The following is a 26,521-nucleotide window of genomic DNA, read 5'->3' as shown; positions in this document are numbered from 1 at the left end:
ATGATAAAATTTGAAAATTTTACTTTATGTGCTGGGGGTTTCCATCAGTAAAGATGTTTTCTGACTGATTTTATACAAAAACAAGTAATTTAAATCAGTAATATCGCTCAATTTCATTTCCTTTTTTCAAAAACAAACAAACCTACTGAAACATAGTAAAGTAAAATAATATTATATACAGCTTACACTCGAAAGAAAATTACTAAAACTTTTCTAATGGCCAGCTGTACATATGTGTGACTCTATAGCTACCATCCTAATGCTGACTATCTCTCCACTTCCACTAAAAACAAAGCTTGAAAGAGTAGATCTCGATCTTAAATTTGAAGAAAACACTCACATTAATCTTCAGTTAGAATAATCTATAAATTGAGCCAAATATGAAATCCACAGTTATTATACCATATATACAGTGATAGACATATGAGAGACTAAACCTCACAAGATATCAATGGTTATGAAAGAAAATAGTGCCATTATTCTCAGCTTTCGATCAGTTTCAAAACGTTCAAGTTTCTACATTTTAAACTACATAATAAAATTACTTCAAAGTAGGCTGATATGTTAATAAATACAATATAAACCTAAATATATTTTTCCGAATGAAATCAGACTGGAGGCCAAGTGTTCAACATAACGAATTGGAAAATGGTCCTTAGAAAACTGACAGCACAGTTCTGAATGAAAATAAAACTGATTATGCAGATCAAAAACTATTCCATAAATAAAGAAAAATAACATTTTCATTTTCTAAATTTCTTATGCCACATTACATGAAAATATTTATTTTTATGAGAAAAATGAGAATTATGTTAAAGAAACAATAACTTAGTTACAACTGTTTTCGGTTTAGTATTATACTTTTTCAAACGTTTTAAAGTATAAGCAACAAAATATATTATTTATGACTAAAAACACCCGATAGAAGTTAAAATGAATTACATTTCATACTTTCCCGAAGGTTGGAGATTTGAAAAATAAAAACGGCTAGCGCAGATAGCCATCGAGAAGCTTTGCGCGAAATTAAAAAAAAATTCTTCTACTTGTTGTATTTTAGTGATATTCGAATCGTGTATATTTAACAGAAATATCTTGAAATAAAGGGTTTTTGCTTGAAAAATTGAGTGGAAATAAAGGTTCCTAGATTTTATTATCATTATATCTAATTTTTTTTTTTTTTGTATTTCAAAATTGATTTAGAACGTAGTAGAAACAATCATTACTTAATTTAAAACAACGTTTGTTTGTAACAGTATCCAATAGATACACTGCTTATACGTAATTACGTCAAAAGTAGAACTCACGTGACCTAAAGGAACAAGTTTCATTTGAAAAGTTTAGAAAAAAGAATGATGGCACAGAACTTCCGTAGAAAATGTATTAATTTCTTCAGATTTGGAAAGAGAGTGAAGTAGGTTGTTCTTTTAAGTACCGCATCTCATTGTTTTAAAATATTTTTTCCAATTAACGTTTAGAATAGGCTCTAATTTAATATAATAACTTTTATCTCAGTAATGACTTTCCAACTTTCTCAACAGTCAAAAAATTAGGGTTGATATATCGTACACCTGTGCTGAACTTTTTTGCCAGAGGCAAATGCCCTATAAGGAGAGATAGTTATACAAGTTATCATGTATAACAGCGAAATACCCCCAGTAGATAAAAAAAATAATAACATTTTTCTCAAAGTCCCAGATAATGTGTTTATGCAGAAGAATTGAAAACCACAGGCTTCAGTAGTAACCGTGCTTTAGGCTTAGGTATATTCCAACTCGCTGGTAAATCATTAAACGTGTTAAGTTATCGTAATCTTTGAACTAGTTTATTCAAAATATTGTGTTTTAATGATTCATTATGAGAACTAAAAGTAATTAATTTAATTGTAATGAGTCTCTTCTATTGAGCAACAAATTTGAGCTTCAGCAGACCACGATCACTTCCATTTGGAGAGTTTGGTTTGTTTTGAATTTCGCTGAAAGTTACATGAGGGTTATCTGCGCTAGCCGTCTCCAATTTTGCAGTGTAAGACTAGAGGGATAACAGCTAGTCATTACCATCGAACGTCAACTCTTTTACCAAGCAATAGTGAGATTAATCGTCACATTATAACACACCGACGAATGAAAGGGCGAACATATTCGGTGTGACCGGGATTCGAACTCGTGACCCTCAGATAGCGAGTCAAGTGCCCAAACTACCTGATCATGTCAGGTCGTCATTTGGAGGGAAGGAAAACAAAAAATCCAGAAAAGGAAGTGGATGATAAACTTGAGGAGGCTAAAGTTGTAGATGGTTTCTTGACAAGACGTGGGTAAATAGGGAGAACAAAATCAGATTTTGCCACCTATGGAAACTGGTGAATGATATAACTGGCAGAACAGGCGATATAAAGGGGTTAGCAGAGAAAACGTTTTTGTGGTGCATGTATACGAGATAGGGGTCAGTGCGAAGATAAACAAAGTACAAAAAGAAATGTAGGCAGAGAAACGTTTCGCATTAGAAATGGGTATAGAAGCAGAGATGCCAACTGTTTCAAATGACAGCCTAATGATTGTAGACTGAGCCCTTTATCATTTGCGGCTACTAGACCTCACCAATGTTTCTAAGCTGTTTATTATTATATTATTATTATAACTATTATTATTTATTACTGCTATAGATTGCTCGTTTATGACTGTGTTTTGTGTATTTAATAAATAAATTAAAAAAATATTTTGAAATTATGTCTTTTATTTAGTTCAGAGTAACAAGCATACTGGTAAAACACCATTGAACATGCACAAACAGTAAGCAGAAAATGCCTTTCAGTGATGTCGAGAAAACCCACTTGTAGAGAAATATAAATGCAGAAAATATTTTACAGAGAAGAGCGAACAACGTTTCGACCTTCTTCGGTCATCGTCAGGTTCACAAAGAAAGAGGTAACTGACCGGAAGCTGACCACATGTTTGGAAGGGGTTGTGTAACTGATTGTCGGAATGTAGAAGGCGGTGTTAGATGTTTGAATATATAATTTTTTTTATTATATTTAATGTAGGTATAAAGGCATTCCTTTATATTGGTTTATTTTGAGTTTAATTTGTTGTATAAGTAAGGCTTCTTTAATTTTGCGTTTGTTTATGTTTGTTTCTTGATTTAGGATTTGAGTGTTTTCTATGGTTATGTTGTGTTTATTTGACTTGCAGTGTTCGAAAACGTATGAAGATGACTTTTTATGTTCTTTGAATCTGGTTTCCAATTTTCTACTTGTTTCTCCAATATAGAAGTCGTGGCACTTATCACATTGTATTTCATAAATAATATTGGTGTGGTGTTTGTCAGTGTAGTTTTTGCATTGTATAGACCTCAGTTTTGTGCCAAATGGCAAAAACTAATAAAAAAATATGACATTCCAGTTAATACCAAGTTTATTCAAAAACCAGGCACAAAACTGAGGTCCATACTATGTGAAAACTACACTAACAAACACCATACCAACATTATTTATGAAATACAATGTGATAACTTACACGACTTCTATGTTGGAAAAACAAGTAGAAAATGGAAACCAGATTAAAAAAACACAAAAAGTAACCTTCAGACATTTTTGAACACTACAAGTCAAAAACCACAACATAACCATAGAAAACATTCAAATACTAAATAAAGAAAGAAACATAAACAAACGCAAAATTAAAGAAGCCTTACTTATAAAACAACATAAACCCAAAATAAACCAATATAAACGAACAACTTTATACTTATATTAAATATAATAAAATAAAATTATATATTCAAACATCTAACACCGCCCTCTACATTCCGACAATCAGTTATACGGCCCCTTCCAAACATGTGGTCAGCTTCCTGTTAATCACATTTTTCATTGTGAACTAGACGATGACCGAAGAAGGTGTAAAGACTTGTGTATGTCATGTTTATGACACTTATTGTAATAGTTTTGCAGCTGTTTTAGCCTTTGCTTTCATGGGAATGTCTCTGGATGGTTGAGAGTTATAACAACATTTGACTGCATACACAGTCATATTTTTTCGCTATATCGGAGTCTGGGAACATTTTTCTGAATAGATTTCCTGCATGATCTGCTGCAGCTGGGGGTAAATTATGAGCCATGACGTGAACATCACTTCTGCACTTATGGCTTCATATTCTGAATTCTCACTCATAATTGTCGTTATCTGTATCGTTTTTGTCTTTGCCTCAGCCTTTTGTTGGTGAGATGCCGATTTTGTATGTTTGGAACAATCGTTTATCCCGCCATGTGCCACAGAAAAATCTATATGACAAACTGTACAAAACGCATGACTGTCAGTGACTTTTGATGCAATGACCGGATATTTTGCACTATACTTTTTCCTAAATTTTTGATTCACAGTTTTAGTCCTTTTAGATTTGACAGAAACAAGATAATCTGGTGAAGGAGGCGTCTTTTTTTTTCCATTTTGTGAACGGTCGCATTGGTTTTCCATGCCGCTTAGAAAACGAGAAATATCCATCTGTGCGAGCACTGATTCGCTGACAAGCACTGATGACGTGACTGTGTATTCCTTTATGTATCCAGTATGAAGAAGCACCGCACTTAAACTATTGGTATATGTCGGAGAAACAAATATTTTTTTTATTATTTCATGCACAAACAAGATTATCGCGAGTAGCCATTCGGACTATGTCTTTTATTTATTATCAAAATTTATTTGTATCTCACCAGAAATTTTCTTTTCACCTCTTTCAAGCCCTGAAGTAACAATTTATCACTTTATTGTATAGGCCTGTATAATATATAATAACTTGGGAGTTGCAACAAGTCGTAATGTTTGTCTGTGAGCGAATAGTCGTAATGTATACACCAAACTCGTAATGATTACTCTCAAATCGTAATGCTTGGCATCTCTGTAAAAGTAGCCATAATGGTGGACGTATAAAAATAAAATTGATTACTATCGCAGTGCATGGTTGAAAGAGGAAAATTTGACACAATGAGATAAGTGAGAAATGGTTAAACATAAATGGTTTTGATGACGCAAAATCTTTGAAATATTGGATTACAGGCTATTTAATAGAAATAGAGTACAAAAGAGGCAGAGGAGTGACATAATAAGCAAAATATGAGGTAGATCCTGTAGAAGTTGAGGATATCAAAGACAACAGCAAGAGGATTAAATCCATTTGCGTTCCCATTTATCATAATAAAGAACAATGAAATTTAGTGAGAATTTGTTACAGACTATTAAAATATACGTCACAAGCAAAAAGAAAACTGGTGAAACAAGCGTAGGCATTAAAGTAAACAACGACAAATCCGTTGTACCTCATTCATTAGATATTTGAAAATTGACGTGAGAGAATTTTTACTGATGTATATATATACACATTAAATACAATGCACTGTCAAAAAAATTATACAGTTTCAAATATCACGACAGTTAATACAATCAACCGTATGAGATGAAATTTACACAGCACGTGAATGTGCTCAGACACAAATGTTATCTTATTGTCATAACATAACTAATAATCACATGATCTAGGTGTTTTTCGAAAGTTGGGGCAGGTTTTAAAGAGCAATGGGGGGTTTTCTGACCAATTGACAGGTATGAAAAGTTTTTACAAAACCGAGAAATTTATTGCTTCATTTCTAGCAAAAAGAAATGTCTTGCAATTTTGACACGTCTTGCTGACTCCTAAATGACCTCTCATGGAGAGTTTATGGGCTACTTTCAATATATCACAACAATACACTTTTGTAAAACAATTTGATAAACTAGCCCAGTTCTCTGAGGCTAGTTTATTTGGTAATCTCAATTTTCTTATGAGCACATCATTTTTGAAAATAATAGTTGCTTGGAACTTTCTTCAGTTCATCTTTTGGAAGTACGTATTTAAATAATGAAGAGATCTGTAGATCGTTTTCCTGTTCAATGATCAGTTTACTTCTCGCAAATAAACTTCACCAGTTGAATCAGATATCTCATTTTCATCATTGTCACTCACCAATGAGTGTAGTAACAGTTATTCACAGGATTCTCTTTGGGTCCAAAACATTTCTTTTTGGCTTAATTTCTTTGCCTAAGCTCGACTCACAGCACATAAAGGAAGCTTATGGATTATCCTCAACAACAACATCATCTTTATATAAAACAGTGATCGGCTCACTAACCATTTTGGATTTGTTAACAAATTCTCCCCTGACCAAATCGTTTACCAACAATAATGACATACTATTAATTGGCATAGTAGGTCTCACTCCACCCGCAACTGGTCTCGAAACGAGGTCTGATGTTAATTAAATGTTATGAAGAGGAACATTATCAAAGCTACCTTCAATACCCTAATGACAGTGATGACAGACCAGCAATGGCAGAACTCGAACCTAAAGTCAATATACCCTCTAACAATGGTAGTTGAGTCGCTCTGGTATCATGTAGAACTACGTTAGCCCTTCTATCAGTGGCCAAATCAACAACATCGAATGATCTGGTAAAACTACATCCATATGTGAACACAGAGGCACTGGGTGTTGCCTCTGTTTCTTTTCAAACTCCAACAACAGGACATAATATAATAAGGTGTTTATAGAAATGGAAGACAGGCCTTGATGATTTTGATAAAGTTTTTGTTCAATCTGCCAGAAGATTTCGAACTATAGGAACTGCATTTTTAATAGTATCCTCAACTTTAGGGGTACAGGTTTCTGCTTAGCTGGGAAAATTTCTTTTTATGAAAAGTGGTTTTATGAATTAAAGTGTAATCATTGGAAAGAGCAGCTGCTTTCATGTAATGTTTTAACTTTATTTTTGTAGAAATAAAATATTTTTGTAGAAACTTGTACAGCAATTAAATTCCTAAATTAAACATAATTGACTTAATTTACCCAAACTATTGTCAATATGCATAGAATTACAACACTTATAAAAATAAACCTCTTTTTCATGGGCGAATTGCATTTGAGTTTGACCATCATGATTGTAGTAACCTCGAAACTTTTGCCGATGAGATTCTGGAACTAGGTCATATACTTAGAGGATAACTGTTTTAGTATTATCATAATCTGTGCAATCTTCTAGAAAGAGAGCAGCATGAGCTCCTTGTGTGTGTGCGTTTTCTCATAGCAAAGCCACATCTGACTGTCTGTTTACCAGTCAAAACACTGCAGCAATAAAGGCCATTTTCGGTAGGCTAGTCCATGATTTAAGCAACTTTCTCCAAATGTTCTAAATATTTATCAACTTCATTTTCATTAACTTGTGGAATCTTAATATGCCGACTGAATTCAGAGTTCTCATTTTGCCTTTGTCAACTGAAGTTGAGTCTAAAATCTATTTCTTTTGGCCTATTTTATTTCCTGGCTTTGATATAGTCTTGTTCAGCCTCGAGATATTTACTTTCCATTTCGAAACGGGTTACTTCTTTCTGGGCTTTTTCTTGTCTTAATTAATGCGGACTTTTCTAAGCTCGCCTCACACCCTTTTTATTTACTGTTCTATGTTTAAAAAACAACAAAGTTTAAGAATTTATTTGCCAACAGTAATAAAAGTGTTGATTTACTAAAACACAGCCGAGACAGATCATTTTCTGAAGGTCAGTTTTATAAGTCTCCCATTGGTACAGCGGCCAGTTTACGGATTTACAACGCTAATCCCAGGGATTCGATTCCTCTCGGTTGACTCAGCGGATAGCCCAATGTGGCTTTGCTATAAGAAAACACTTAAGAACAGTGAAACTTTTGAGGACGTAAGTCTTGTAATATTTACTGTTAATATGAAACTTTGGTAAACATATACATAATAAATAAAAAATTATAGCATGAACACTATAAGCTGAACGAAATGGTTATAAGGTCAGTCTTCGTGATCGAACCCATGCTGAAAGAGTTAATGATATCATAATTATAGATGATTTAATTTCAGGCATATAGATCGGGAGAGACTAGAATCAATCCGTTAGGGACACAGGTTTTTTCAAAACTGTTCAAGACACTTTTATTCATAAATTAATCTAGGAACCTTCTAGAAACAATGCTACATTGGAGCCACATATTATTTTTACACTTTAATGTATGGGCTTGTTATAAGAGTGACAGTCAACCCCTTAACGTGTATGGTGTGTTGAAGAATACTATTGAATGACAACTTCCTCCCTGATGGTATATTGGCTTTGCTGTTGAGTTCAAGCACAACTATTGTGTTGTTTAGTTAACATGATTATATAAATGATTACCTTTTGAAACAACATATTTTTGACATTACAGTGGTTTGACAGATTCTATGTAAACAAAAGAAGTCTAATTTCAGTTTCTAAGTTCTTGGTCTACTCTTTTATCCAATGCTTAGTGGGATTGACCACGACTTTGTGATGCTCCCTACAGCTGAAAGGACAAGCATGTTTGGTAGGATGGTGATTTGAACTCGCAACTGTCAACTGCAAGTAAACAAGTTAGGCCTTGTCAGTTGGATTCTGAAGTTATTAAACAAGCGTGTACGAATGCTTTAAGTGAAATGAGAATTATTTGAAGCTTTATAAACAATTGTGATACACAACAAGGAATTAAGGTTTTGTCATATGTGTGGGTTTACATTCATTTGACTTGTTTGGAATATGTTATTCTTAAAATGATTGAATATTGTTTTGTCCATTTATTGTTCAAATTCATCACCAACTACAGAGTATTCAGTCCCATGAACCTGACAATCCATAATAATAGAAAAAAGTGAGGAAGGATGATTAAATATATAAGAAAACAGGTTTCTACTTTAAAAAAATCTACGAAAGTATCTTCTGAAGTTTGCATTCAAGCTGAATAATAATCGGTTACTGCATAAGCAATATATATATAATATATCAAAATCAGCTGTTACTAACACATGAAAAATGACGAAACCTGAATGATTTAATACCTTGAATAATTTTAATATTCGAATGGTGAGGCTGTGCTACTTCAGGTAGTTTATGAAAATGTTCGTTTCTGATAAATTATCAAGTGTAAGTTAAATAATTCTGAAATGTTTATGCAATATATGATGAGATACTTGTTCTTATTCTAATAGACATTTTAACAATGTTAAATACACACAAAAATACAGCACACAGAATGCACACTTACAATTCAAGACTGTTTGTTTAGAATTAGGCACCAAGCTACACCATGGTCATTACGGGTATCGAAAATTCGGTTTCTCGTGCTGTGGATCCCATGACATGTCACTGAACAACTACTGGGAGAGAATTCAAGAGAGAGAATTTCAGTTTTGTATCAAAAACAATCTTAAAAAGACCTTAGTGTATTGATATTAACCTATACAATTCGTCAGAGTATACGTGTGTTGTCAAATGATACCCCCTCACACACACACACCAACTTAACCTGAGTAAACCGAGAAAGTTCTCACTCTATATCAAATAATGTAGTAACTAAGTAGTGTATGAAGAATTTCTAGACAAAACGATGTTAAAAAACTTAGACAAATTGTTGATCTGATGTAAATTCTTTATGCAGAAACAATCACCGAGCTTCGAAAGCGAAAGTGGATCAGACTTGGCCAGTTGAGGGATTTTACCATTATGCTAGGCCAGGATCTGTACAGAATGTGAGTAGTATTTATTAATTTTATATGTTAGCCTCTAACATTAAAGGATGATCTCGAACTAGAATAAAACAATTATCTTAATATAGAGAGGTTGAATACATCACAATATTGTTACAGTCAAATAATGTCTGATGGTCAAACATAGTTCCTATTGGAAAAATTTCTATTGTAAGACAGTTGTGTAAAGAATACACCACTAGTCGTTGTCTGCTTTCCTTAATCAATCTCAGTGTATAAGGATGATAATTCTCCATCAGTCTGATCTATGGATGATTTGACTGTTATGTCATTGTTTGTCTCCAGATGTTTTAGATATGCAATGATTGAATGGATTTATTGTGAAATAGCGTGTATATATGTGGCTTCTGGCACTTTTGAGATGGGCATACTCTTTTATTATGTTACATTCTGATGAAGATGCATTTTGTTACTGACTGACATCCATGTTGATGTTTTCTCATCTGTTGCAAGATGCTGCACTTTCTGTACCATGGGTGAGGGGTATGACTTTTTTCAGGTCTCTTTTTGGATGGTTTTGACGTTCCAAGTTGATCTGTACATGTATTCCTTTGTTTTCCAATGTCAAAATTGTGTGTAGAAAAGGGTGTTAAATAACCTTTCTAAAAGTGACCATTTTTGGTAGGATTGTAGTTCCTATGGTTATTTCAACATTTCTTGAAGTGATTATTCAGAATTTTCTTAAGTAAAATTCACTCAACCACTCAACCCTCTTAAAACTCTAAATTTTTGTTTATAATGTACTAAATCCTCAGTTTACTCATATGTTTGGTTTATAGTGTACCCAACTTTATGCAACTAATGGATTTGATGACCCCCCATTGGTAACTCTCAGATTAATTGTATAATCTCTGCATTTTAGATTTATGGAAACGATTTTTTTCTGGTTCTGTGTAGAAATGACCATGCTCTTAATTTCACCTGAAAAGATGATCAGAGAAATTTTAAAACAAAAATATTATTTGTCTTAATTCAAGGCTTTTTCTTATGTGGATGAGTTTGTGTTCCCAAATGTATTTGAAAATGTTACAAGATAAGTAAATGTCCTGAATAAAAACAAATGTATTTTCTTCTATAAGATTACACACACAGATGCTGACTTTCACACACATGCAGTTATATCTAATACTTTATTGTTCACCCACAAAATTAGGTTTATGATAAAGTTTATTTGGAATTTATGGAAGCAATTGGTGTATCACAATAGTTTAAAAACAACATCAGTATACTTTGCTAATCGTTTTCCAATTTAAATCTTCTAAATTAGATGGACTTTCCAAGTTAATTCACTGGGGTCATATAAATTATTTTTATAAATGTGACTCGACTATTAAATTTTTGATATAAACATATATGAATAATTAAGTTGCAAAGTGCATTATATCACAATAGCAATGAATCAGTTAGTGGTGAATACATTATGTTAAATTACATTATCCTCTGTATATTTTCCTTATTGCAACAGTGAACATATTACTAAAATTTGGGAATTTCTTAATAAACCACATACATACACAAACAGAAGTTATATAAAAAGAAACAAATCCAATATGTAAGTGGTACATATATACTGAGCTATGATTAGCACTATATAGCAGAAACAAATGAATAAGGGGACTTTCAATTTCATATTATTTATTAGTGAAAACATTATTACACCCAGAGTAACTCCGCTGTAAGAAGTAAAATCTAACACTGATAATTGTACATTCTGTTTAACTGCACTGGAAACACTATTCCACAGCCATCATAACCTGTCACTAATTTATATGAGCTTGTTCATAAATTATTTGAAAAAAAATCTCAGAACAAATATTTTTTGTGTTTTAAATTGATGTGCAAGAGCTGTTATCTTTCATTGTCTGTTTGTATAAAGAAAATATAAACTATTATATATGTCATTGACAGTTTATTACTAGTTTCATTTATAACATACACAAACGAAAAAATATTAAAAAAACTGTATGATGCTCTCACAACTCACTAAATAACGTTTTTCCATAAGTAAAAAAAGGATTTTATATAATAAAAAAGAATATTGATCAGGGAATATATGTATATGATGTCATGGTAACAGGAGTGAAAAAGTGAAATACAAGGAAGATAATAATCACTTTAAAAAACATGTATTAATTCTATGTGGTGTTAAAATTTAGTTAAATATAAGTTTATGTTCTTGGATTTTGCAATGATACTTTTTTGTGGGGATCATGTTATAATACCAGTACACTCATGTCGCCAATCCCATTGTGATTTGGAAAGTTAAGGTGTTTGAGAACTGAGGGTTTAAGGGTGTCATTGCACACAAGTGAGAGATGTTTACATCTAGTAAAGCAAATAAATAAATAATGCACAATGATTTAAATTGGCCTTTTACATGAAAGATAGAACTGGAGAGATTCGATAAGTTAGTGATATAATCGCATGGAAGACAAATAGCTCGCCAACACAGACCAGTTTTGTCAGTTTGTACAAGTGAAGGTGATTTATTCTGTCTGTGATTTGGAATGTACTGGACAGTCTTTGAAATTCCTTTTACATTTGAAAGAAACTGAAAGTGGAGTGATAAAAATGTTGAGAGATGTGTTTTCTCTTGTCAGTAAAGTAATGTTGCATTGGACAGTTCGACAACTCTGACTAGTTGAAGGAAGGTATGTAAAGACTAAAGGATCTCTGTTACTATGTGGTTTGTCCTTAGATCAGAGACAGCTTGGAATAAAGAATGTGGCAAGTTTAGCCTTTTATTGGTATTGTTGAGATAATTCTCATGGGGTAATGTCAGAGTTTAGATATCTCAAATGTAAGAATTGACCCTTAAAGGTAGTGTTTGTACCAAGAAGGATAGAAAGAATTAAAATGTAAATAAAAAGAGCTCTCAGTACATTTCTAATGTATGTTAGCAGCAAATGTAGATGTGGAAATGCCAGAAATGATGTCTAAAAAGATCTGTATATTTAAGAGGCTGAGAAAAACAAAATGAGACCATCTTCTATAAACCTTTCAATGACAATCTCATTCTCTGTTTAAAGAAATTCAACACAAAGAGTATAGAAGAAATTAACAATTCTTGGTAACAGCTTTTAATATGTTTTACTTCTGTTCAACAGGAAGTGATGCTTAGAAGTAGTGGCAACTGTGTGTCTCAAGTTTGTTTAGGTTTTGTACCAGCTGTTTACTATGTTTGAAATTTGTTGAAGATAACAAATGTTTAGTTTTGGTGTCAGCTGTTTAACTCCAAGATTGTACAACATGAACCAATGTTTAACCTTGAAAGAAACTGTTTGACATATTCATAGACATTTCAACAGGCAACTGGCAATGTTACATCACTTTTAATCTTGATGATAACACAATTTCTGACTTGTTCAACAGGAACTGATATAGAAATATATCATTTTTAATCCTGTTAACAGATGGATAGGGTTATTTAGTATGCTTCAACATAGTTTAACAGGAATTAACACAAGAATGCTAAGCTGTTGTTAACAAACAGTTACAGACACCATTATTTCTTTCAATATGACATACATACAGATTTATTTTGATCTCTCCTTTCATTAAACAACAATGATGTCAATACTGCTACAAAACCATTCTTTGTAATCTTTTTCCAATTGCTGATGTTGTGAAAATTGGATGATACCTCTTCTTACTAAACAATGAGAAAATAATTTTTATTGAAATATTGTGGAGTTGACCTGCTGGCAGCTGCTTGAATTCTGCAATTACTTACTGCCTCCATGCAGTTGTTAACAGATGGAAGACTAACGGCTGCAGGACCAAGTTCCAAACGAGAGGTAAAAAAAGTCAGTTAACCTGGTCCAACTTTCACCATGGCACTCAAGCTAGAGGGCGCTGACCACAGCCATTCTCTCTCAAAACAATGGGTAGTTTCACTGTTCTGCTTACCATTGTCAACTCTCCAATAAAAGTGAAGGGGAACAGATAGATACGTAGATCAACAGCAGTAAAAGAATGACTAGGTGCATGGAAATAGGGAAAAGAACCACTACTGAAGAGAGATAGGTTGTGATTTGAGAACATATTTTCAATGAAACAATCCCTCATGTACATATTGGTACTACCCACAGGGGAGTGTCTGTTAAAATCTCCCAAAATGAAAAAGGGAGATGGCAACTGTTCTGTAACACCATCAAAGTGTGACTGATTGTCTCTCAGGAAGACAAGAGAACAAACAATGATGGTATTCCACTTACAGTTGGTTGTTGGTATGTATATATGCATACATGTGTATATATTGGTCTACATGCCCTATCCACAATCTTGTGGTTACAAATGAGTTATAGAATCTGTCCAGTTGAGGGTGAGAAAATATATAGTTCACTATAGTTACATTTATACATGACTAACGCTTCCACCTAATGATCCATTTTTCACACATACTACTTTAATTTCCAATTTTTTGTGCAAAGAGCATACCTGTTCCAGAAATACCCCATTATGTGCTTTATTCATCTCAGAGTGCACCTGTTCATTCTGGATAGTTAGTTATTCTGCAGTGCTTCTTAACTGACCCTTTTACCTTTACAGAGTGGAGATAATATTTTTTAACACCAAAATATAATTTCCAGAAATTATTTTTCGTCTTTTAACACCAAAATATAATTTCCCACAGGTAATTCACACCCACCCTCCTCATAGCTGGTGTTATATAATCACTAATATAATCAAAAGTATTATATGAATTTTTGTCTTTGCAGAATATTGCTATTGAGATTCTGATAACCTTAAGTCAATCATTTGAAATATTTTATGAAATGATCCTAGAAATAAAGACAAAAATAAGAAAGAAAAAAAAGAGCTGTTTCAAAACAACAACAACGAACTTAGAGACATTTTATGAGCCGTTATGGCGAGGCTAAAATTTATACTTTTCTCTGAAGTTGGCTTTCCAGTTTCCGTAATAGCTTTATATCTTGTTGAACAACGTGATCAAATTTAATAGGTCAAGGTTTATAACTATTGTTGTTCAAGGGGGATGGGGGACTATACAATTTCCAACAAGATAATATACACCTCTCCTCCCATATAGTGAATACGGTGTTAAAATAGGCTCTCAATAGTGGGAATGATTTTCAATAACTTCTCGTCATGCCGTCTCAAACGCATGTGTGTGTGATTAACGTGGTGAACCCCAAACCACGTGTAAAGTTACCTGCATTTAGAAAACTGATTACCTTTACTGTGACCATTTTTGAACGTATTATACGAATATTATTCTCTTTCAACATAACTCCAGTTACGACAGAAAGTGTTCGTACACCCTTCGTCCCGAGTAGTTTTTTGCTCATAACTTAAAAGTATCACGATAAGTCTAATAGAAGTATAATATATTACAAATATTTTACTAACACACACCTACATAAATTATTATGTGAATTAAACCACAAATAAACTGATTGAGATGTGCAAGAAAGCATGTAGATAATTCCTTTACCTATTGGAAGAGTATTCTTTGGTCAGACGAGACTAACATCGAACTTTTCCGCCACAATGATGTTCGCTATATTTTCCGTAAGAAGGGAGCACGAAATCTTCCAAAGAACACCGTCCCAACAGTTAAACACGGGGATCATGCTATGGGGTTTCTTCAGCTCTTCTGGTGTAGGCAGCCGTCACCGCGCCAACGGAATCATGAAAAAAGAGAAGAGTACGTTGAAAAATTAGCCACTTATATCAAGAATGATGCTCGGAACTTGCGGCTTGGGCGTCGTTGGATCTTCCAGCACGACAATGGCCCTAAGCACACATCGAAATATGTGCAATCCTAGTTGCAGAGGAACCATACAAGCGTTCTGGTATGGCCATCGCAGTCACCCGATCTCAACCCAATTGAAAACGTTTGGCATGAGTTCAAGACCAGGGTTCATCAGCGTCATCCGAAAAACTTGCAAGAATTGGAGGCCTTCTGTAAAGAAGAATGGAAGAAAATACTAGTCGTACTGTCAAACAGTCATGGAGGGCTATGAGGAGTGATTGCGCCAAGTAATTCACCTGAAAGGCTGCACATCTGACCATTAAAGTAGACGCATGAACACTTTCTGCCCCTCCTATGTTTCGTTATTTGTTTATAAACAGTTTATTTGTCGCTCAATTTACATAAAATTTATGTAGATGTGTGTTAGTATAATATTTATAATATAATCTTGAAACTTTTTAAGTTATGAGTAAAAAACTACTCTGGACACAGGGGTACGGAACACTTTCTATCGTAACTGTAATATTTTATAATATTTATTAAAAAATCAAAAACACAAAATATATCAAAAACCAGCATTTTTAAGTCTCATAACTAAAATGTATATTTTTTAAAAGTAAAATATGTCTATTCATTACGAACTTTACAGCATGTAAGTAACTGAGGAATTATAATTTTTTCAAACCAAAATCAAGGAACATTATTATCACGAGAAGGAAAATCGTAAACGCAGACAAGAAATTACGAACTCGTGTCTAAAGTTTAAACTTTAAAAATCTTTATAACAATTTAATAATAAATTCACATTGTGCTAAACGAAGTATAATAATAAGGAGTGGAGCAACGGCAATAATTATAAACTTTTCTAATGTGCTTAAAGAAACTTACTATTGTTGCTGAGGCTCCACGAGCAAACTGTGCTTAAGTGACAACAATTGCAAACGTTTCTAATAATGTACTTAAAGAAACTCACCATTGTTACCGAGGCTCCACCAGTAAACAGTGCTTAAATGACAATATTTATAATAATGTGTTTAAAGAAACTTACCATTGTTGCTAAGGCTCCACCAGTAAACAGTGCTCAAATGCCAACAATTACAAACGTTTCTCGTAATGTGCTTAAAGAAACTTACCATTGTTACTGAGGCTTTACCAGTAAAGAGTGCTTAAATGACAATATTTATAATAATGTGCTTAAAGAAACTTACCATTGTTGCTGAGGTTCCACTAGTAAACAGAAATTGTAAGAACTTACGAATTAAAGGAAATAAATACTAATAATAATTAAATCATCAATATATCTATAAGTTAAAGGGAATACTTTTAAATTGAGTAGAAAAACTTTGCACTTATACATACCTGAAACGGTATATTGCATTATTTGAATTTGATATATGGTATTTTTTAATGTTTGTGCAAATCTTGAAACCTAACGAACAACAGCACTGTCAAAGTTATTCGTTAACTGTGTACTGGCCAATTAACCGTCGTTTCGTTGAATGTAGCCAGCAGTAAGATTTTTATTTGATGTAGATAAGAGTTGCAACAAAACTAGCAATATAATTCAACAATAATAATTTCCATTATTCAAGTGTTTATTCGTTTTTTATGTTTGAAAACTTAGCTTAATGCATAATAAAATTTCTCACCTGTTCTATTCGAAAAATTACCTCTCCCATAAAAAAAAAGAAATAGATTAGGTACCGTGAATTCTATACTTTTGAATTCGTGTGACATTATTTAACATGTGTTATTATTTTTGTAATAATTTCTTAATTATTTATTATTTACATGCTTGTTAATTGTTAATCGTTGTCATTTTTGTTATTTTCAGTTGGATGCGTTGTCCCACTCAAGCACTTTATTGGAATGGAGAGCTCAGCAAAGTATGTTGGTTAAATATTTTCGTTGTATGAAGTTATTATTACGAAACTGAAGCACCCGCTTCAAAGACGCCCGCAGAAATTTATCCAGGGTGCGGTGATATTGTGAAATGAATAGAAACTCATGTAAATATGCTGAATGAAGAAAGAAAGAATTGTGTTTCTAATGTTCCAGGGAGGAAATGCCCTTCTTGACCCCTCCACTGCAGACGCCACTGACATGCCCTACCTCAAGCCCATTATATCATGATTTATGTTATTCACGTGTTGCAAATACTATTATACTCTACATTTCTGGATATTACAAATTCAGATCTTTTAATTGTCTGAGTTTATGTACTTTGATTTTACATTCCGAAGTACAGAGATCTTGATTTTAGTCGCCAGAGTGTACAGATTTTAAATTTAGTTTCCGGAATGTATAGGATAAGAGTTTGACGTGTGTATATGTTCAATAAGATGAACAGGTGGTGAGGGAGCTCGACTCGTAATATGAGGGTCGCGGATTCGAATCCCCGTCACATCAAACATGCCTGCCATTTTAGCCATAGGGCGTTATAAATTGATGTTCAATCCCACCATTCGTTGGTAAAAGAGTAACCCAAGACTTGGCTGTGGGTGGTGATGACTAGTTGCCATCTCTCTAGTCTTACACTGCTGAATTAGGGATGACTAGCGCAGAAAGCCCTCGTGTAGCGTTGCGAAAATATCAAAACCAAGCAAACCTGCTTTAATAAATATAGTTTATTTTGCTTCCCTCCCCCACTGTGACTGAAATAAGAGACGAGGCATGTACATTAAATTTGTCTGTTTTTGTACTTTCTTATTATTTCTATTAATTAAAATAATAAAAAAACTTCATTTTGCATTCTTACACTATTGACACTACCCTATCTGCTCGCGCCCGACAGTATGCGAAACGTTGGACTAGATTATAAAAATCGCAAAACGATAAGAATTTGAAAATATAGAGCTATCAAAGACACTGTTCTTTTATCTAGGCGATTGCGGAACGCAATTAGAACAACTGAGGCGAAACCGTGCGGAGGAAATACAAGAACCGGATTCGAAGCTGACAACAACGCACAAAGAAGAGACCGAAACGTGTAAGTTTTCTTCGAAATAGTCACATTACAGTCATTCTCAGTATAAGATAAATCTAATGTCTGTTACGAACATTTAGATGGATAGCGGTTAATTTTGAGTTTATAGTATATTTTAGGAGAGTTAGAGCTAACAAAATGAAACAAAAGATCGCACAATGGATTATCTCTTCTCTGCCCACTGACTCACAAACTGTGAGCCGCTGGTTCAAATCTAAATCATCGAACATGCTTGTTCTTTCAACTGTGTGTTCGATATAAAGAGATAATCAATTGCACTATCCGTTGGTAAAAGAATTATCGAAGAATTAGTTGTTGTTAGTATAGATCTATTTGCTTCTTCTGTTTTCGGTACTATAAATCTTGTAAGCTTAATATCTTAGAGTAAATGGAATTACAGATACTTTAAGTCACTATATTTCAGTTGAAGTAAAATGTGTGTCAACAGCAACAACTATTATTTATTTTAGTGGACTTTAACCACCATGAAGAATTTAGAAAATTACGAGCTGAGTATGATAAAGAGGTGAGTTTAATAACACTTTCAAAGTTACTGATTTCTCGTTACCAATCAAAATGAAATTCTTAAACTTATTCGTTTTCTTAAATTTTCTTTTGATACTTCACTGGTCGAACACAACAGATGTTAATCTAAAAACATTTGTAGAACACCAGTTTGAGTATTTAGGCTTAATTTAACGAAGTTGGTTTCATTATGTAGGCTTAAGATCATGAAGTAGGTTTGATAGATGTAACTTGTGTCTGTTCTTCGTTTTTTAATTCCCGTCACACCAAACATCCTCTCTCTTTCAACCATGTGAGCGTTATAATGTTACGGTTAATGTCACTATTCGTTGTTAAAAGAGTAGCTCAAGAGTTGTCGGTGGACGATGATGACTAGCAGCCTTCCCTCTTGTCTTACACTGCTATATTAAGGACGTAATCGTCACAGATAGCCCTCGTGTAGCTTTGCACAAAATTCAAAACCAATCAAAACCATTATTAATTTATTCAATTTAATTCATTTTTGTAAAATTTTGTTGTTTTTTTTCGGAATATGATTTAATCGTTCGAACAAATGAAAAAGTTTTTACTTGGATACCACAATTACGTCTTCACTTTCAAACACTTAAATTTATATAGAAGGAGCATTGAACCAGTTAAAGCATTAGCCTGGTATAAAAGCTGTTTTTTAGACCATATTCTAACAATGATAACAAATAATTTTGTAAGACAAAGAGAACTTACGAATTGTGACTCGATTTTAATTTATATTTGAGAGTTTATTTAGTGTTATCGTTTTAGTTCCTATGAAGTTGACTTAATGAAAGAACCGCGATCTAAAGTTGTAAACATATCCTCAAAAAATTGGTTAGGCCTGGCGTGGCCAGGTGGTTAAGGCTCTCGACGAGTAATCCGAGGGTCGTGATTTCCAATTCCCGTCACACCAAACACGCTCGCCTTGTCAGCTGTGGGGGCATTCACTGTATAACGCCCCCACAGCTGACAAGGCCACTATTCGTTCGTAAAAGAGTAGCCAAAGAGTTAGCGGTGGATAGTGAAGACTAGCTGGCTTCACTACAGTAGGGACAGCCAGCGCAGATATACCTGGTGTAGCTTTGTGCGAAATAAAAAGATAAATGTGGTTACTATAAAACTTTAGTGGCGTCATCTGTTGTTTTAAAATACAAGCAACAAAACCTATTATTTATGATTAAAAAAACACTTGATAGCAGTTTTAATGAATTGCATTTCGTATTTTCCTGAAGATTGAAGACCTGAAAAATATTCATGCTCAGTCTGTTAGAGATGCCGAGAACGAGAACACTGAAGTAGTTGCAGCGTTGAAAGTACATCATAATCTTCAAATTGAAGGTAACCTTTGTTTATATTCAAACTTAAACACTTCTGTGCAATTAAACTCATAAAGTATTGTTCTTGTGAATTAAAGGATCAAATACCACAGAGCTACCTCTCATAATATTGTTTTTCCTTTCAAATTCTACTCTCCTTATAAATAGAAAAGGAAGAATGTATTAGGTTAACATATTTAATGCATCGTTTTAAAAATAAAAATATCAGTATAGGTAGGAAGGTTTTATGCGTCATTGTGTTAATTTATTGGTACATATTTATGTTTATGATGGAGACTTTTTTAGATCAAAAATTAAAAGACATAAATAATAAGTCATGTATCCAAATATCGAAACACATTTCAGATTTCTAACAGCAGTTGGGAATAAAACATTAATTAGCTAGTTCGGCAGCATAATGCAGAGTAATAAGTTCACAGAACATCACCTAGTGGTTATTAAATGCACTAAAATGGTTTTTTTGGCAGATTTGCTCTCTTATCTAACAACGCATTATTGTTGTTGTTGACTGTTATTTTAAGATTATTTCACAAGAATAGTAAATTTTACTTAATGTCTGTGATATATAAGTACTTATTATTATTCTTGGGCTCCAATTATTTCATTCTTATTTCGTTTCCATTTTGGGGTTTCTTTTATACATCTGTTGCTGACATTCACAGGTTCCTGATGTGTTTATGTTGACTTTATTTTCATTCATTGGTTTTTATGTTTACATGTGGAATCTTTTTTCATTCATTGGTTTCCAATGCTTTTCATATTTTGTTTTATGAATTATTATACCTGGCATGGCCAAGTGGTTAAGGCACTAAACTCGTAATCTGAGTGTCATGGGTTCAAATTGCCCTTTAGCCATGAGGACATTATAACATCACAGTCAATCTCACTTCTCGTTGATAAAAAGAGTTGCCCAAAAGTTGGCAGTGGGTGGTGATGAATAGCTACCTTTTCTCTACGCTGCTACATCAGGGATGATTAGCACAGAGCGCCCTCATGTATCTTTGCACAAAATTCTAAACAAACCAATTATTAAATATTGTTTTCTGATATTACTCCAGTTTTAGTTTTTATTTTTTGATTTTCTTGGTTAATTTTCATGGTGTGTGGAAATTTTTCTAATGGTTTTTTTAAAGGATCATTATTTACATTATTTGCCATTATTTATTATTATTTATATTATTTACGTAACTTATAATTATTTTCTTTAGCATCTGTTTGAAAGTTTTGTATTTTTTGTCTTCATTTGTACATTAATTGTACCTCATTGACACTTGTAGATATATATGCAAGTTTTTCTCAGTGGAATTCTAAGGGTTTTCATTTTGTTCTTGCTTTCTCTTCCTAATCTTTCAGTCGGAAATCACAGAAATTTTTATTTATGACTCATAATGGCAAGTTGGATATTAGGATTAATTATTTGTATTATTAATGACACTTTTGACTGTTGGTAAAAATGTTGAAAGTCTATTCGTAAATTTCAAAATTATGAAGAGTATTTTCAAAGAGTGAGCTACGAGTAACCATTCCTTCAGCTGATATCAATCATATTTGTTGTCAGTAACTATACCTTCAGTTAACATCAGTCATATGTGCTGTCAGTAGCCATTCTTTCAGTTGAAATCAGTCATATTTGTTGTCAGTAACCATTCCTTTAATTGAAATCATTCATATTTGTTGTCAGTAACTATTATTTCAGTTGACATCAGTCATATTTGTTGTCAGTAACCATTCTTTCAGTTAACATTGGCCATATTTGTTGTCAGTAACCATTCCTTCATTTGAAATCAGCCATACTTGTCAGTAACCATTTCTTCAGTTAATGTTAGCCATATTTCTTGTAAGTAACTGTTCGTTTAGTTAGCACCAGTTACATCGTAACTCATTCTTTCCAGATCCAGAGAAAATCTGAAGTTAGGCCTGAATAATGATTAATTTCTGTTAGGTGTGTCAGCTAAAATACATACTTTTGCATGAAAATCTTAGTAGTACTGAGTTTTACATTTGTATAGCATAGAATCCTTACTATATCACTGGAGAGGAAAAGGTTTTGCTGTCTGTTACAGCTTGGTTAGATTTATGAAACATCAATTAAACATTAGCTATATTCAAATAATGTTAATGGTTAGGTACAAGGTTTAAAGCAAATGCAAAAAGACAAAAATTTATATCGAGATGGCTTTTGTCATGGCTGTGTTTGTTGAGTAGTTCTGCAATATCTTTGTGTTTTTTTTCAATAGAATTAGAGAAAGACTTTGCAAAGCAGATGCAACTGGCTTCAGAGAGCAATGAGAAAGCTGTAAAGATCTTAAAGCAGCAGCTACAAGACCTACAGAAGCAGATGGAAAGCAGTCTGCATGGAGACACCAACATGAAATTACAGGTATGACCCGCTACTGGTATCTGACTACTATAACAGGGCCCTCAGTGGTTCAGTGATAATTTTGCAGGCTTATAACACTAAAATTGGGTTTTATCACCTGTGATGGACAGATCGCAACTGGCTCATTGTGTAGAATAGGAAATATAGGTTGATACATGAGATAGGCACTTAGAAGAACATATTTAAACAACGACAGTATTAAACCAATAATAATAATGATAACATACAACTTTAGTTCATAAAATTAGAAAGTTCATTTTCAACACTTTATCTGGATGTGTTTTTTTTTTCAACTGATTACCAATTTTGTGGAAACAATACTAAAATTATTTCAACTTTCCTACTTTCAAGTAAGTATGTCAAAAATATTTCTATGGCTTAATTTTCTGTTTTCTTCAAATAAAAGATATTCCATATTATTAACTTTTCTATTTTAAACTTGTTTTTTAAGAAAATCTTATAAGCAACATGGCATAAATAGAATATATAATTTTCGAAAATCAACTTGTATGTTCTGGTAAGTGTTTTTTTTTTTTTTGTTTTTAAGAATGACTTCCATTTCATTCTCCAGTATGTAGTATTTGTCTTTATAAACTAAAATTGTTTATAACCAAAACCAGGACTTTAGAAATAGGTAAACTTCATCACCATTGAGTCTTAACAAAAAAGCGTGATAGATGAGACTCATTGTCGTTTAACTTGGTCAAACACCAACCCGGCCCGACATGGCCAAACGTGTTAAGGCGTGCGACTCGTAATCTGAGGGTCGCGGGTTCGCATCTCGGTCGCGCCAAACATGCTCGCCTTTTCATCCGTAGGGGTGTTGTAAGGTGACGGTCAATCCCACTATTCGTTGGTAAAAGAGTAGCCCAAAAGTTGTCGGTGGGTGGTGATGACTAACTGCCTTCCCTCTAGTCTTACACTGCTAAATTAGGGACGGCTGGCACAGATAGCCCTCGAGTAGCTTTATGCGAAATTCAAAAACAAGCACCAACCCAGTAATGATATTATTTTTTCATTTGATCATTTTAATGCCCTCTAGTGGAGTAATTTTATGAAAGAGATACAATTCTAGAAATTTTCTGATGTGACAAGCTAATGTTTACTAAAAGATTCATTTTTTTCTGCACTAAATAATGGAATAATTTTAACACCTGTGCATATTAATAATTTTATAACCCTACCCAAAAAAAACAACAAACAAAAAACACTCAAATAAAGTAAATGGATTTATCTGAAGAAAACACTTAAATTTTTGGTATTGTATTTAATGTTTAATCTGGTTTGATATGTTAATATCATTAGTGAGTTGTAATGTGTTTAAAACAAAAATAAAACACACTAATATGAAGTGTAATACACTAACTCATGGATGATTATATTATTACTTACATATAAATGTATGAGAGAAGAAGCAAGAATGTTTGTTTGATTTTTTATGAATATTTGCACTAAGCAACAAAAGGGCTAATTGGTCTAGTGATCCCCAACTCTGAACTGATAAACTTGAAGTATAGAAGACAGTCAATTACTAGGCTACTCTAATATAATATAAGCATATAATTATCAAACTTATAATGCACCAATGGCACAATAAAACGAGATCTTGCAGCAACTGACTGCAAACTGTAGACTTTTGGATTGACAATAACGAACCATTTAGCCACTCACTACTAACTCGTCCAAAATAAAAACACATCTGTGAGAGTAAAACTACATCATCAAATATACTAATTGTTATACGTGTTGAAATAAAAGAATACACTTTCTTCGCAGAGGATTCTTGATGAGAAATGTTATCTTGAGAAAGAAGTAGAAAGCCTTCAAACTGTGCTGGAGTTCAAGGTTGCAGACATACATCGCCTTCGTAAAGAAAACCTGGAAATGCAGAAAGAGGTTATTTTTACTTTTTTATTGTATTTTTTTGCAGTATTTATTTAGGCTCTAAGTATCTAAAAAAAAGTATAGACAGCTATACTACAGTATTGGATTGTGTTAAGAAACAAAGTCTCACATTGTTAGGGTTAAATAGTGATCTAGACTTATTATAATAATATTATAAACAATGTAAACATAGTTAAACAAAATAGTTAACCATTACAATCAAATGGCTATGTAGATTCATTACCTATGTAAGTATAGTCAAATAAAAACAACATATTGTTAGGATTAGTGAACCGTATAGACTTGTTTCATTATTCGAGACTATATATCTGTTGTTAAAACTCACTATCATATTGTTAGGATCAAAGAGCCATCTTTTAGAATTGTTACATCATTATAGAATATGTAAACAAATTTATTTGTTTATATTTCAAATTAAAGTTTATTTTTTTTATTAAATCACTAGTTAGATAAGTTACCATCTGCAAAACGAGAGATAGAGAAGCTGAAGGCAAGAAATGAAGATTTACGAGCTATGTTGGATGAAAAGTTCGAACTGAGAGGTAATTGGAGTTCCAGCAACTAGACGACTGCTAAGTCCAAAGTGAACTAAATCATTTGAAGTTGTGATCAAATACGATTACCAGTTTACAGGTTAACTGTAAACGTATGACCAAACAGCAAACAACACAATCATAATTAAGGAGTGTCTTCTCATTCTCCTGATTTAATTCCAAGTTTATTTGCATTGATATCGTTATTGCTTGTACAGTTATTGTTAAAAACTAAATTAAAACAACAATGATTTATAAGAACCTTTTAAGATTTTAATTTGATATTACGTGTTATTGCTTTCTTCTTGACACAAAAAGCTGGTGCCAGCTGTTGTTATTCATTTAGTGTAACTGTGTAGTGAACTACATTTTCCTTCACCAAGTGAATTACTTTACAAACCATAAATATGTGTATTTGTTTCAATTATAAATCATTAAGAATATATCCAATTTCGATTAAGTTACTTTTTTGTACCTAATTGTTTAACATGATCAGGGGAAACAGTAATGTTAACTTCTGTAATATGATTTATTTTATACTTATTTCATCCAACATAATGTCATAATGAGACTTAACATATCCCATCAGAGTGTCATTAGAAGTGATTCAGTCCATTATGAGTTTAACTTTTGTTTTTTTAGAACAACGAGTGTTTCTAGTTAGCTAATTGTCTTAAGTAATCCATGAATTACTTTTAGTTTCAAACAAATAATTCTATAATTTTAATTTACTTTTTTCAGTATCTCTTTTAGACTATAGTTTAACCCTGTTCTGACTCCATTCAGTCTTCTATAATTTGACAATACTGAAAGTAAATTATAGAAATCTTAAAACTATAATATTTATTAAACATGGAATCACAAATTAATTCTAAAATAAAACAACAGCAACTTTTACTGTAGACATGTTCTAAGATCAATTATTTCGACAGCTCAGCAGATAGTGACATTTTAATGATTACTCTCGTGACTTCTATAAAATTACTGTTAACTATATTTATGACTTAATCACTTAAGTTGTTCATGAGTAAACATAAGATCGTAAACTTGCCTTATTAGTTGTTAATAGTATAGACTCAAATTACTATATTTCATCTAATCTAGTCAAAGACTGTCTAATCTGATAAAAGAACTAATCATAATTTAATCGAGCATAACACAGTTCGAAACGTGTTTTGTAAAAGTGTGTATAGAAATAGGACACTTATTCCACCAATGAATTTGATTATAAACTTCTTACTATGAACCATGTAAACATGACAGCTCATTATTAGAATCAAACAACTATCTAGACTTGTTATGTTGTTACAGACTATTAAACATCACATCTTTAAGGATCAAATAATGTAATGCATGCATGTGGAGGTTATTTGTTTTTAATAAAACTATATCTACAGAAACATGAAACACAACCACCAATATAAAACAGGTTTTGCTCTGAAAGTGCACATTATACATTAAGATATGATATTTGTCCCATCACTGAAAATCCCTTAGTTTAAGCATAGGCTCAAAACTGGGT

General features: G+C 32.8%; 1 protein-coding gene across 1 annotated transcript; it reads left to right on the top strand.

Annotated features, from left to right (window-relative positions):
* Nucleotides 1-1,348: 1,348 nt before the first annotated feature.
* On the top strand, nt 1,349-25,667 carry LOC143235664 (CAP-Gly domain-containing linker protein 1 homolog). The gene is made up of 10 exons (XM_076473887.1): nt 1,349-1,411; nt 9,494-9,584; nt 17,156-17,207; nt 18,206-18,310; nt 18,778-18,833; nt 20,077-20,182; nt 22,419-22,561; nt 24,338-24,457; nt 24,912-25,008; nt 25,642-25,667. Exons 1-10 carry the CDS (start codon nt 1,350-1,352, stop codon nt 25,665-25,667), a joined length of 858 nt encoding a protein of 285 aa, XP_076330002.1. The 5' UTR covers nt 1,349.
* Nucleotides 25,668-26,521: the final 854 nt, after the last annotated feature.

The sequence above is a fragment of the Tachypleus tridentatus genome, chromosome 12 (assembly GCF_004210375.1).
Source record: "Tachypleus tridentatus isolate NWPU-2018 chromosome 12, ASM421037v1, whole genome shotgun sequence".
Taxonomy (NCBI): Eukaryota; Metazoa; Arthropoda; class Merostomata; order Xiphosura; family Limulidae; genus Tachypleus; species Tachypleus tridentatus.
This window is presented reverse-complemented; position numbering and strand designations above follow the sequence as displayed.